The sequence below is a fragment of the Bombus huntii genome, chromosome 13 (genome assembly GCF_024542735.1).
Source record: "Bombus huntii isolate Logan2020A chromosome 13, iyBomHunt1.1, whole genome shotgun sequence".
Taxonomy (NCBI): domain Eukaryota; kingdom Metazoa; phylum Arthropoda; class Insecta; order Hymenoptera; family Apidae; genus Bombus; species Bombus huntii.
The window spans coordinates 5,133,803-5,149,468 of NC_066250.1; the positions used below are offsets into that span (position 1 = coordinate 5,133,803).

The 15,666-nt window shown below is 37.6% G+C and overlaps 1 protein-coding gene across 9 annotated transcripts in view; it reads left to right on the forward strand.

The window, feature by feature from the left end:
* The window catches only part of LOC126872262 (5-hydroxytryptamine receptor-like), a 158,351-nt gene that overhangs the window by 122,160 nt on the left and 20,525 nt on the right, over window positions 1–15,666 (forward strand). For all 9 annotated transcript variants that reach the window (XM_050631976.1, XM_050631977.1, XM_050631981.1 and 6 more), the window contains one exon: window positions 2,964–3,097. In XM_050631976.1, the coding sequence (XP_050487933.1) occupies window positions 2,964–3,097 (134 nt within the window). The remainder of the gene's footprint in view (window positions 1–2,963; window positions 3,098–15,666) is intronic.

Genomic DNA, 15,666 nt, shown 5'->3' on the forward strand with positions numbered 1-15,666 from the left:
ATTCCAGAAATTGTAATATTCATTGGATGATCTTCGATGGATTCTGAAAGGAGTTCGCGTTTACTAACTACGCCAAGCTCTCAACCTATTCTTTTTTTATTTTTACTTTTTTTCTATCGAATTCGTAACCTTAAAGAAGAATAAAGTACCGACTTAAAATCTCCAAGAGACTTTGACTTTGATCGTACGATCTTCCAACGATCTCTAGCTTGAGCCCTTAAACGAATTTCTCGTCGATGCTGCAATCCTCGCACGATCTTTCCCCGAAGCTTGCGACCTTTTACCGACTTTACTACCGAGCTTACGATCGCGCTACGGTTTAAAATAAGAAAGAAAATAGTCTCTCATCAGTCGAATTCGACTAAAATTCTGACGCGCACTGTACTATATCCACGAAACGAAGGATAAGTTTAACACCATCTTCAGGGCAAACGACCGGAACGCGACCGCTAATTTGAAAATGCTCCTCGCCAAGCACCGTTCATTTATTCGTATTAAACGCTTTACGCGGAGTCTGGAGTTTACGGTGCAGTAAAGTGCTTGTGACGGCTTCGAGGCTCGATTTTCTGTCGCTCGAACAATTTAGTTCGCGAAATCGGCGAGAGAAAAATGTGGGAGGGCGAAAAAAAGAAAAAGACAGCGTGTGCAGTGAAACTACGTTCCCTCTGATCCGCGGATTCAACGCGACTTTTCCGGTGTACACGTGTTACAAATCGACGATTCTCGTGATATAAACGTCGGTTTACTTTATACCCGCCCACCAACGTGGAAAAAGATCGGCCATCGTAAAAAGGATTCAAACGTGCAAATTACCGTGGAAAATTATTGCGTTAGGACGTGAAAACTACTCGCGCCGTTATTAACAAGCACGAGTGGTGTCGAAATGGAGTGAAAACCGTGTAACGCAAACCATGATGCCTATAACACGGGAAACTGTTAATTTCAACATTGATTCAAACTCCGTGGAAAGCGTAGAAACCAATCTACTCTGCAGCGATAATTGAGTCGAACTTCGATGAATTATAAAGAGTCTTCTGGATTTTTTGCAAATTCATATGTTCGAAAACATGATCGAAAAAGTAGAACGTTGGTAAAAAATTGTGTTATGTACCAATTGTATTATGAAAAATACTAGATACTGTTGATATTTTCTATATTTTTTCACGTTACGCGCGTTCTCTGCAATGTTGCGTTTCCAAATTTCCTAGAAATGCATAGATATATCCGCGATGTAATTATAAATACGGAACAAATATCTAACCATATTCGCGCGCGCGCGAATATCCTCGTGGCACGTGATTCGAGAGAAGAATGGAAGATCGATGAGGCGTGAAGTTTGGAAGAACGTGCCGTTTCAAATTCATCGTTTTATGGGACAATGTCCGATCTCTCGATTCTTCTCGGTTTGGCAAACGATAGATAAATTTACGAATTTTCCTGCAAAATATTCCAGACGTGTGCGTTTTGTATCGAATAAACGTTTCGCAGAGAGCGCGTGTTATTTATTCCGCTGCGAGTTTACGTCAATTGCTCGTTGTACGTTCGCTCTGACAGAGATCGACACGCGTCGTCCAACGTTGTAAATTAATTTTTCAAAAACCGTCACGTTAATAGGAAGACAGGCCGAAACTGAACGCGTTTGGCAAATCGTTTTCGCAAAACGATGGTGCTGGCGTGTCTGTTTCGTTTAAAGGCTCGCTACCTGGCCAACGAATAAACTGATTATGCGATTGTCAAAACGTTTGCTAAGCCTTCAAAGCGACGACAGCGTCGAAAGACTAATTACAGAATGTAACAAGCTAGTTGCCTCTGCTTCAACGTCCACCGTTTGCTGACAAATGGATGCTACCTGCAATACCTTCGCCACTGACTGCGGATAATTAGCACGAGTGTAACCACTACTCGCTAGTGGAAGTGAAATTCAAAGGATAACGAAGATTGATGACGTTGACTAGGAATTTAGCTTGAAAATTGTCAAATTTTAGGTACTTTGTCTGTAGGGCGAGCAAGATGCCATATCATTATCCATGGAAAATGTTGGAGAGTTCCGTTAGGCCAGATTTATGATACGGTAAAATACAATTGTTATTTTATAAATAACTTTAATAGTTCGTTTCATGATACGTAAGTAGAAGTTTAGATTTGCCACTCAATAATAATTTAATTGACTTGTAATATTATTTGGATATATTTTTAGTTCATTCACATCACTAATTTCACACGACATAGTTAGGCTATAAATTTCAAAATTGAATTATAAAGAAAATTGAAAAATGTTGCGCCCAATTTTTATTCAAACCAGAGAATCGAATTTCAACTACAAGGTAGTACAACACACCAAGTTGATCAATTTTTATTGCACCTACTTGGAACTGTAATCGTTCTTTTAACGCTTAAACAAATCAAAGTTAAACTATGCATAATTACCATATCTATCGGTGTATCTATTTATCAAAAATTTCCCCCACCCCCACTACTTTCGACATTAATCTACTCGAAGAGTTTACGCATCCGGAAAATCTGCTACCAGCGACCATCTTTTATCCGGAATTATTAACCGAAGAAAGTAATATGTGGAATTTTCATCGAAAATGAAACGAGAATCGTTCAGCTTCGTGCTTTTCGGGGTTCCTTGGTAATCAGCTTATGAATTATTTACGCGAGTTCCGAGGACCGTGCGCAACTAACCGGATGTATGATTAAAACGGTGACTCCCGGTGAACCTAAAAGTTGCAGCGAACCACCTCAAAGCACGCGCTAAAATCGTGTAGGTAGGGGATCTTGATAACGTCACCTATTTCAATGCTGATGAAACAGACTGTGAAATGTTTTGAAAGCATACGATTTAGAGTTTCCTACGAGTAATTATGCGGAAAGCTTAAGTCGCTGTTTTAGGGAATGTTTGCTCGATCTTCACGCGATGGAGTACTTGGGGGATTTTCTAAAACAAATTTTTGTTCCAGGGAACCTGTTCGTGATAGCAGCGATCCTGCTCGAGCGAAATCTACAGTCAGTGGCGAATTATTTGATCGTCAGTTTGGCTGTCGCTGATCTTATGGTCGCTTGCCTGGTCATGCCCCTTGGAGCAGTTTACGAGGTATCGAATTGTTGAATTTTTACCTGTTCATAAGTAAACCGCGGATGTGTAAACTCATATTTTCGTAAATACGAGTGAAGAAATAAAACCCGAACAGTAATATACATCATTCGTTAAATATTGCAAAGGATGTTATATTTTTATTATATGTATTTTTGCAGCACGAAATTTCCCAAAAATACATAAAATACATCCGCAGTCTATTTATAATTTATAACTGTAATATTTATAATAGAAAACAATTCCATCGCGAAAAAAAACTCGCGTGGTAACGATTTATGAACGATGCTTAATGTTTTATTTGTTGTATTATTAACTAACAAAGTTATTATGAAAGAAGAAAATTTTAATCGACCGATCTTTAAATTCCATGGTAATTTAGCGTATTGCAAGACAAACTGAATGAGTCCAAAAATCCCAAATTTCTCGTATTATACCGTTCGTGTGGTGAGTAGAATTTAATTTTAATTTCAACGTTGATGAACGCTTTTCGCCGAAAAGGGAGAAGGACGAGGCAACTCGGCTCGTTAATTTCTTCTCTGGTGGCTAAAATTTTTCAGAAATTCATTCGAAAATTCGGTTACCGCGTATCTTGTCAAGCTACGGGTAATTTAACGCATTCATTTTACAAATACGTACAGTGGCTCGGAAAAATATTTGAACTCTTAACATATGTATTATACGAGTATAAAACATTATGAAATTTTATTATCACCGTAATAAGACAAGACTGTCCGCATTATAAACTCTAACTCAATTTCTAACCCCTATATACATTTTCAAATTGGCTCCTTTGACCAATATGATCATGATAATCGTGTTTCATTATAGCGCTAATAGAATTTCAAATTGTTTCGTATAAGACACATAATATATATTCATAAGAGGTTTCTTCAAGTATTCGCATACTTTCCTAGGCAATTTCGTAGCAAATGTAGATCGATCATAAGGTTTCTTGCCTCTAAGTTTTACGACGGAACGGTATTCGTTCAAAGCCAGCTATCGAAGATCGTTTGCAGTTAGTGGCTTTAGCCGTTCGATACAATTTGCGCCGGATTAAATTCCATGATTTAACAGAGAATTAACCAAGTAGTTGGCCGAACTCTCGTCATCTCGAAGAAGTACTCATCTTGTGCACTGGTAATAAACCAGTTTAACTTTAATCGAGAAATTGAAAAAAGGATAAGAAAATAAATGGAAGAATGGACCAAGTTAATAGGAAGTTTTGGGAAAATTCGTCATTCTAAGAAAATAATCGCGGAACTCACTAGCACTGTTTTCAACAGTGAACGAGATTCAATTTCAATTTCATTCGTTTCCTCTTCCAGAGGAGCAGCAGGATTGTTTCGGTTTAATGTATTCCAATGGATTTACGAAATCTTAGAAGACTCGAGAGCTCCTGCAACTTGCAGACGATGATGTATAATTAAAACGGACTCCCCATTATGTAAGAAACTCGTTACGCCCGTCGTTCTATGAAAATTAATTACCGTTTTGAAGTTGTTAAGACGATTACCAGGCAACTTACACAATCGTTTACACCGGTCTCGAATAGTTGCCTCGTCGTTTCTATTGTCCCGAATTTCGCGTGATATGATTGAAGTTGCTTCGAAATCCTTGCATCGTGCAACTTGTTGTTCCGAAACCTATGAATCCAGAAAATAGGGAAATCGATTTTTTCGGTCGATGTTGCTGGAATTTAAGAATCTAAGAAATGAAAAAATTAATTATTCTTTCTGTCAACACGGTACTGTATTTAAATAACTTTTATGGGAAAATAACATTCCGTAGCTAGTTATTCCCTGGAAAGGATTTACGTGGGTCGTCGTTAAAGCTTTACTTTGACTTCTCGGATTTGTGACACAATATCTGAAACTTATGAATGTCCCAATCATTTATTTACCTCCACTCTGACCCGGCTCGTTGAACAGAGTACAGTTAAAGATTCTTAAGAATATAGAGAGAACCAAGAATTGAATAATAAAAAGTGGGGAATAATGGGATCTAGAAATGCAAAAATGTAGGGAAGTTAATAGCAAGGGAACGAACATTTCAGGGATTTGGAACTTGGGAAAGTAGAATAATTGGTTCTTTCTATCGGTATTACTTGATAATGAATATTTCAGGGATTCAGAAGCCAAATTGAAAATCTCATCTCATCATACTATAGGAGCTCACTACAGAACATTTAATCTAAATTAAACTGCAGCACTGAAGCAATTTAAGGAATTCGATCATCCAATTAATTATAAAGCCGCGAGATTAGTCGCTTCTGGAATAAAGTTTCGAAAATATCAATAGAATTATTGTATTAACAAAGTCAAGATTAGAATAGATTAGAATAAGAGGAAAAAATCAGTGAACGAAGATTATATTCTTGTAGCTCTGCTGTTGTCGACATATTTCCACGAGAACAGAATAATACTGCGCTCCGATTTCAATGAATTCACACCACATAGGAGCTCCGGAGTCTTCGTTTTATGTTCTTTTCGGAACTTCATCGTACCCGAGGGTCTCCCAATTCGAGCGTTCTGCGAGCAGAGTATCCAAGCGCACGTCTCTGCAAAGAGTTGCGAATGTATCTGCAACGTCTGCGTAACGCGTTCTGCATGTTACCAGAACACCGCTGGAGTTGGAGATCTTTACATTGTGTTCTCAATGCGTTTACTAAAAATGGGCGATTTTTAACCGACAAATAGTAAGAAATGCAGAAGCTGTGCGTATGTATAGAAATTCGATAAGAATTCACGATTTATTACGAATTTATTACTACTAAATATAGAAATTAACTTGGTGCTGCTTTCAGATGAATTTACCATTTATTTATCAGCTTTTAGATTAATGCCTAATTCGTTGACACCAGTTTGTTTTTTTTCTATTATTGAAATCTTAAGAAATTGTTACTTGTTTCTTAATTCACTGGAATCATAGGAGGATACATGAGAGAAGTTTCTTCATCTAATAGCTATTAATTACACAGACTAATTAATTCGTCAAACTGACAAACTAGTATTTAATATTTAAACACCGATTACCATTTTATTCCTTTCCCTTTAAGCAGATGTTTCATAAAACTTTTTTCGTATGTAAATTCTACGAAATCCATCTAAGTGTAGAACACAATCTAGCTAAAGTAGGCGTCTACGTTTATCCATCAAAGGGGAGATATATCAGAGGAATTCCAGGGCCTGTAATCCTCCGAAGTGAAGGTGCTCGATCTCAATCTTCGAGCAATTCCTCATTCCGTAATGCACGTGACGGATATACAGCTTCCTAGCTAGACGTCGCAATGAGCAGCTTCTTATTAGCCAAAGAAACTTCTCTACGTTATATTGTCTTAGAAATTATAGACCGCGTTCAACGCTTTCAAGATGATTTACATACGGCTTCTTGACTGTTACTGCCATTCCAATGTTAAGTTAGGTTCCCGCTTAGTTAGACGGTTACTGAAATTCACGTTCTTCTTACCGGCAAACAGCGCCTTTAATGTGTTTCACCATTCTGACGTGTAGTCTTGCCTCTACTCTAAGCTTACGTGCACGCAGGCAAACCGTGATAGCGATTCTTCGCTTTAAACTCGTTTAAAACTGTGCAGCTGCTCAAACAAAAAACGTGCGCTGCTGGCCGAAAGCATCTGAACACTTGGCTATTCCTGGCAGGGTGTAATTTAATTACAGAATCGCAAGTAAAAATTATACGTTGACCAATGAATCACACAGAAACTGACCAATTCATCGATCAAACATGATGAAATCGTAAATGGAAACGCAGAGGAAAGTGAAAATTACAAATATTATTTTGAAAAGTTCATCTTAAAATTCGCGATCGTTTATACTATCTCCGTAACGAATAAACTCATGAAAATAAACCCTACATCTGTTGAGATGTTGAATGCTAATTGCGTTCTTGACTAATAAAATTAGGAGAAATTAGTATGTAAAATGATGTTGATCATGGAGTTTCGCTTCTGAGAGGCTCAAATAATAACTACGTTCTGCATTTGTTATTTTATATTTTCTAGCTGTTAGTTGCTTATTAATTCATATATTTCACGTTCATGCATTGTTGCTATAAAATATATGTAAAATGTCCAGATACTTACAAACGGCAATGTAGCCGAATGTGAAAAGCAATTCTAGAAAAAATTCAGTCCAATTCCTGACATTGAATCTTTCGAGCTTTACGATAAATAAAAATCTCCGTTCTATTCATACGTTTAAATTTTTAAGTTTGAATTTGCACAAAGCACCCAACGCGCAACACAGAACCACTGTCACGTCCTTCTCGCAAACACATCGCAGCCCAGTCGGAACTAAAGCAAAGGCCCGCCGGTCACAGACTACACGCCGAGGATTGAATATTTTTGGGAAGCTTTGACAATGTCAGTCGACTCAGTACAAACAAGGCAAGTTGGTCAAAGGTTGAGCGAGCAAGTATTTGTATCTGTTTCTCGGAAGGTGGGAAAGCTGTCTGAACAATTTCCTGTTTCTGCACTTACCAACCGGATTCTGCAAGCTCCTAATTAGAACAAACTATCTTGCCGAACCCGCGCCTTCCTTCCGTCTTTAAATGTTCTCCATTCGATCTTTATTCGCCGCCTTTCCTCTAATCGTTCCCTCGTATATTTGCCTTTCGCCTAATCGTATTACTTCAACTGTACGCCACTCTTGATATCATTCGCCGTCTATATACGTTCACCTTGGTACGTAGCAACAATCCATTCTCTGCTTTTCGCCAATTTATCTCAACTGCCTCGTTGCGACGAGGGCAAGAGAATCGCACCGACACATAGACTCGTTCAATTTTCTATTTCTTACTCGCGAGGATACGGCCGCGTTTAAAGCACATGGCGTGGAAACGCAGTCGCCTTTCTTGCTTCCGCCACTTTTCCCCTCTTCTCCTACTTTCTATCCGACGGTTCTCCGTCGTCTTTCCGCTTGATGGCCGCTCTGCCCTGTGTGGTAATGTAATTGGAAAGCTTGGCCAGTCAAGCCCGGGTGTCGAGCACGCAGCGGTTTCCCGTTCTGTTTTTCCCTGTAGCAGCGTGAGCCGCGTTTGGTTACACGGCGAATTCCTGATGTCCGCGAATTCCTGATGCGCGTTCCACTGCATACCTCGAAACGCTAGCTGTTACTCTACTTATCTAGCTCGTTTCGTTTCAATTTTATTAAGGATGCCGGCAGAATGTTCTTTGAGGATGTAGTCAAATCGTATTAAATGAATGAAATTGTTGGATTTATTTAAGAAGTGTGGTGAACGCCGCAACATGTCGCAACATATATGCGGTTATACTACTAGTTTACACACTTTTGCTTCTACACGTGGTCATTATAATTTAGGCTATAATTTTGTAACTTTTCAAGTGGATATTACGGTAATATACATCACATACGGTGTTGTATTAAGATATTCGTTCGTATGGTGCTTTCATTTTACGTTTATATCACTAGCGTCTGTATTTTCACTCGTGCAGATCCCCACGGCGATTTTCTCCTGCGCTCTTACTTTTTTCAATAAATATCAAGGCAGTATGTAGTGCTCAGGATATAACACAGTACTATGAAGGTTCTAAACGTGTTAGAGAAGTCTGTACGCTCCATAATGTGTCGATAAAATGTTTTCTAGTTTGCCACTTTAATTTTATACTACTGGTTTCTACAGTTTCATTCGCGTGTGTTCTCGGCATGGTTTTAGCTCCAACTTTTTAATTTTTTTAAAGAAGTGTCTCGGTAATATTTAATATTTTATATAGTATATATATGTAGCGAAAAAGATTCTAACACTGTGCTGTAAAAGTAGTTAGCTATTTTTAATCATCGTTCGTTTTCCAAGAATAACAAAATTTTCCGCCGGAAAGTTTTGTCGTGTATTTAAATTGCAAGACGAAGGCTGCTCGTCGTGGCAATAAAAGCTAAGTTAAAAATCGCTACGCTGAAGGAATATTCGTAGTATAAGAATGCTACGAATTTTCTGTTCGACTTCAGGCAGTTCCATAAATGAACGTGTATCCATAACATTCCGTTCGTTCTGAAATTTAATTTCATAGTTCCAGAACTTATATTGTTTGTGCTCTCGTATCGAATAACTAGTTTGCTGGCCGAGTTTTCGCGACTCAAAAGTTTCATTTTTATCACCCTGTGCTCGGCCTATCTTCTCAAATTCTTTTCTCTTTTCTCCCGTTGTTAGCCAAATTTACGTTGCCTCCTTCCAATTTCCTTCAATTTCCTTTTACCTCCGTTTCTTTGTCCTTCAGCTCATGTCCCTTTTATGCTCTCTTTCTCTTTCATTTCACAGACCAAGAAAATTTTACCTTCTGCATACAGTATATTTTTTTCATGCTTCCTGATGCCACTTTCCCTCGTTCCGAAATTCTTTTCATAATCTTATTTATCTCTTCTTCCATCACCGAATCGTTTATCTCCTGTATCTTCCATAATTCTCTTTAATCGATACTATTATCCGTTAGAATTTAAAACGTTATATTTATCCTTTATTTTATTTCGGATCGTATACGTAGGATTTATCAGATTTTCGTCCTCCTTCAATAAACGTTTGATGAAAGGTATCGATAAAGTAAGAATGGAACGAAATTATGGGAGACAAAGCGCGGGTTAATCGCGCATCTCATCGGATAGTCGATAGAAAATTTCGCAGAATTAATCGGGAATGCGTTCGATTTGGACGGACGATCTAAATTGCCATGTTATTGTAATAACGTTACAAATCGTTGGAATCGCGTTCGCATGACAAAGATTAATTTTATCCTCAGAGATATGAAATAGCAGAGATTTACAAGGGGATTCACACTATGGCGAAATTTATCGGTTCGGCAGACTGCGAATCTATTTAATTTAGTCATCTGTAACTTTACATTGAAGTATGTATTCCCTTTCGTTTTGTGCAGCTTTACATTATTTTAAAATACATACGTCGAATATTCGCACGATGACATTTTCAACGAAGAACGATGGACGAATCAAAGGTAATCAATGGACGAGGCAAAGAATGTCACTCGTCAAACATATGATATTTCATCGACGAGGCGACATGGAGAAGTCTGGCTGGCACAAATTTAATGGAATATTGAGAATAAATCGGCGCTCGCGTAACTTATTGCTCGCCACGACGAATGTATCATTACGGACAGATATATCATACATGCAGAGAACCGAAATTTGCAACACTTTCTGTCCATTTCCACTAATTCTCGATTGAAAACCATCAAAATGCATTGTGAAGGCAACGTTCCATTTAGGAAATTCTATCTCACAAAAAGGAAAATACTCGTACACTTGTCGTAGAAAACTTTTATATATTGCGTGTCTGACACATTTTCAAATTTCCTTAGCATTGTATTAAAAAATTAGTATATATTAGGTTGTCCGGAAATTATCTTTCTTTCGCAAACGTGTTTTTTATAACAGTGCACCTTCGTACAAACGTGAAGCCAAATCTGTGAAATGTCACGGTGTTTATGTCAACAGAACAAAATGGATCGTACGTAATTCCACAAAATGATATAAAACGGAAAACGTTGTGCGTCTATTATTTCCTCATAAAACAAAAGATACTTTTCGGACAACCTAATAACACGAATAATATTCTTAAACGTATAATTGGTGTTAAAGATGGACTGAATAAATATCGTGATTTATACTATAATTTATAATTGACTTGTTAAATGCTTTGATGATTGTTGTAAAATGTACATTTGTGATAAATATCTTCTAACTTCTATATACATTTTCTGATTCGTTTCAACTCTCACCAATATCATCGTGATATTGGTTTCTCGTTGCGATTCTAAAGAAATTTCAAAACATTTTCTACAAGACGCATAATACATTCGTAACATATTCCTGTAAGTGCCTGGATATCTTTATCTTAATTTACGTAAAAATCCAAGACGTTAATTTGTCTGCAGACATAAGCTATCCATTGAAAAAATTGAAGCGAAACGAGCGCGCAGAATTAGACGAAGTAAGAAGGGTCGAAAGAAAACGAGAAACTGCTGAGAAACATTGCTATGCTTCTCAAGGTAAATGCACTTATTTGAAAGCTCGTGATATTGCGAGCTGCTCTTAGTGTGTTCCAAGGATGCGATGTTCATGCTGAGGAGCAAGCTTAACCCCATGTAAAGAATCTGTGTCTGTGTCTTGAGAACGTGGCAAGCTTATTTGTCGCGACTCGTCTCGTCTACAATTTTCCTTCGCTATTTCCTTTCCCATTTCGCGTCGACTCCGTGTATCGGATGATCCAACGAAGCTTGACTGTATCCTTCGCCGCGGCTCCCTCCATTTCGAACGGTATTAATACACTGATTGGAATTGCTGGTCTTTCCATCCGCGAAGATGGGAGCTTGGATTAACCTTATCTTCTTCCATTTCAAGAACTGTGAATTATATTGTGAATCAGTGCACTGGTAGTTTTTATAAAATAGTTATGATATACTGTCTTTATAATTACAGCGTATTTAATTCTAGCATTTACGTACTAATTAATTAGGTCCAATATATATTCGTGTGATATGATGGAACTTGCGTACAAAATTGCCTAGAAAAATTTGATAATGCGAAATGGAGACGTATGAAGTGTAAGAATAAAACGCTTCGTTGCGAAATAAGGGTACGTGTCAGTTCAAAAATTAGTTACGTTTTTCCAACTTGTAAGAGCATTTCGTTGCAGAGAATGGAGTTGTTAATTAATCATGAAACTAAAAAGATGATACGTTTCAAGGTTAACACACAATTCTCAAAATCTCGACCCACATCGCTATGATCTTCAATTCACCATTTAGTCTTCTTACATGAAAAGTAAGAAAGATTCTAAGTGGAGGCGTCTGTATATTTGATCGTCTTAACATATTCTTCGAACGACAATTCATCACGACACGCATCTGGTGTAGCCATAATCTAACATTCTCATTTTAAATATGGAGTTCTGTGACTACAAAGTCTACTGCAAATTAAATGGTTCTTGTGTTGTAAATGTGTATAGGTTTCCACGCTTTGTCGGCTAGAGCAGATATTAAATTCGATGCAAAGTCAAAAAGCATTCCCCGCGATACTACAGGAACGTTTACTTCCAGCATCTTCACCTTTCTGCACGAAGCTGTTCCATTTGTTTGTCGAAGAGTTTAGCTCCCTTTGGTGGGCGTGCCAGTGCACACATTGTGCCAGCATTTCCACTGAAGTATGCTTCTGCGCATAAAAGTAGCTGGAATGACTGCTTTTCTTTCCCCTCTTTCTTTTCTCTTTACCTTCCTTCTTTTTATAATCCTTTTTATTTTACGTTCTCCTTCTTATGATTATTTCGGAGCGTGGTGCTTGTGAAATTTAAAGGTGCATTCGTGGCCTCGTTGTCTCGTTTTTCCACGCCTCGATCAGAACTGTCGAGAAATCTACTCCGAGACTCGAGATAGTTGTCTTTAAATTGCAACACGGGGATCGACCCGTTCCTCGATAATGATCCCGTTGTGGCGTCATTATCCGGAGAAACGAGTTTCGCGTGTTATTCGCGAATTATCGATACGTGACTGTCATCGCTGACTGTGTTTTAACCGTTGAGAATTCGCGGCCAGCACGGTTCATCGATGAAAGGTCGCGACAGATGTACGATAATAAAATACAAATTCTATCGAAATTTCTAGATGATTTAATACTGTGAATTCTATTATTTTCGATCAGATACCTGACATCTATATAATTTTCACTTAAAATTTCCAAATTTCCGGATTGTCTGAAATTATGATAAATTATGGCCCTGTGTTATCAAAAAGATGCTTGGGAATGCTACAATTTCACTGTTTTATGAAACTCATATCTGCTTTTGTTCGGCGCGAAATTAAATTCTTCATAACTTGAGAAATGAGACTTAGACAATATTTTTGTGCATGAAATTTCTTCATTATCTTGATGTGTAAAATCATATAAAAATGTCACTCGTTTTTCTTAACATATTGTATGGTTTCTTACGACTACAATAAAAAAAAAAATGATTCCGAACCTTTACGTAATAACGTACATCACTTAACGTCATTTTCTGCATTTACTATTTGAAATCTTTGAACGGAAGAAGCTCAGTCTCTTTCAGAATATTTCTCCCTTTCACAGATATTTTTCAATTTTGTCGCTAATTACTCGCCTCCTGTTTAATGAATTTTTAATTTAGCTGAAATTCCTATCAAAGGAGAGTCACAGATAAAGCCGTGCTTCGACCAATGATTCATGAGTCTTTCAAATATTAAATTCAGCCAATCGAGTGAATCGGTTTAACGAACGATACCGAACTGTACATAACGTGGCACGTTGCTATTTGACGTTAACAAACAAATACGCAAACGGCAGCGAAATGATAAATTCAAAATCAAACAGAACGAAATACACCGTGTATTCGACCTGTCGACTTACATTTCGTCTTCAGAATATAGAGACGATGATTTTTTCCTACTTGCAAGATTTTCAAACGAGTTATTCGCACTGTCTCGTTACGTATGAATTGCGTTTGATAGAGTTTGATTCGATGATGGAAGTTCGAAAAACGATAGACACGTACAGCGTCTGGAAAAATTCATTCCATCAGGATTCGCGATGGTGATGCCCCTTGAGAGTTAATAAACGCTCGTGCGAGAAGTTACCATTGAAATATTTACGAGGCAACCATATTTTCGCGGTGAAACATGATTCGTTGGATTCTACTTTACTCGAACGATCTGTAGGAAAGTTGTTTTTTCCTAATACGATATTTAAAAATATTGGTAAGAATTATTCTTTAAAATTTTAGAATTACTCCTCCTTGGTTTATAATTGCGTGCAAAGTTATAAAAAATTGTAAAAAAATTAAGTAGATGACCTACAAAAATAATAGAAGAATAATACTTACCTTTGAGACAAGGAAGAAGGCGCGCCCGTGAAGTCGGCAACAAAATCAAGACGGACACGTTTTGGATTATCGTCGTGTTTACGAGGATTTTAAAACGAGGCTGCCTAATAGGTTTACCCTGACGAGGTCGCCGTAAAGCTTCGTAAAACACGGTTAAACCCGCGGGATCCTTTCAACGCGAAATCGTCATAAGGACTCTTTACGTTAGCCATCACGAGAAAGCTCCGGCTAGTACGAAAATATTATCCAGCCTTCTTGTCACATAAACGACCGAGACATAATCTCAAAGAAGAGAAGCATATCGATCCAACAGTGCATCTGCTTCATAGAATTTTCAAACTCTTTGCCGTAATTGAAGTATTAAAATCCAACGGGACGTTCGACGCTTGGAATCGAATTCCAAATTTTCCGTGAATTTGAAAAGTTTGCTACGAAGATCTTGCAATAAAAAGCAGAGAAGTTTCCGAGTAAAACAGTGTACACACGTTGAAGTAGAATATCAAAGAAGCGGTTTAACGGACGTTGTCAGAGGAGCTAGAATTTATCTAAACGATGATAAAACGTGGAAGCTGACTGTTAGCGCTGTGAAAGGAACAGAACTTGCAATCGTTAGAATCTTCTGTATCGTAAAAATCCAACGAAGATATCGTCAACTGTAAATGCTCTTGGATCCTCTTGAATGTGGACACGTCGAACTACGGAGTATTTGTCGAGAGCTCCCAAAGAATGAGAAACTTATCCTAAGGGAACGACGCGACAGGTCGCGTTCGAAATTCACGGCTGAAGTTGAAAGTTCGAAGTCTCGAGGTGGTGAAAATTTCGCCAACGTGTTACTCGAATACGCTATGAGAGCTCTCTATCAGTGATAGCAACATCTTTGTCGTGTTAGAGCACATGTAGATGATGTAGGTGAATTTGCAGGTTGTGGAGATTACGACTACTCGTTGATCGTGGGTTTACGAGTCATTCGTTTGTAAGTTTTATTCTCTATGGGACGATACAGAACGTGTGCAAGTGATCTATCGATTTTCATAGCGAGGAATATTAGCGTTTAATTCGGATAAAAGTAGTATTTTCTTGGAATATTCTTCTTACAATTTTTAGTATTCATCTTCTCATCTAACTTCAATCTGAAATTTTGGATAAAAGAAGATTCGCTTTATCATTTGTATAATCGTAAGTATCGTTCGTTGATGAATTTCATTCCTTGTACAATAAAATTGTACGAAACGACATGCATGGAAATGATCTTGATTCTAATGCATTGATTTTAATAATAAGGATAATTTTAATAATATGATTATAATATTTATATTATTTATATTTATATTTGATTTAATAATATGAATTATATGATTTTAATAATAAAATTCGCGCTTCAAATACTGAAGGTGCCATTTTCTTCAAGTGTGTTCTTCTTTTAAAAGCCGTTTTTCTTTACAAGCTACGCATTCCTCTCAACTTGTAGCATTTATCACCGTCACCGAGATTTTTAGATATTAAAGTGAAAGAGCATTTTTTGTCATTCGTAAACGTGCGAACGAGGATGCAATATCGTCGACTTTTTCTGGTCGGATAGCAACGCGATCAATGAGAAATCACGCGCGCAGCGTCAAGGGAAACCGTAACGAATTGAGAGAAAATAAAATCGGGACAACTGGTTCGACGGGAGAAAGGTTTATGTACAC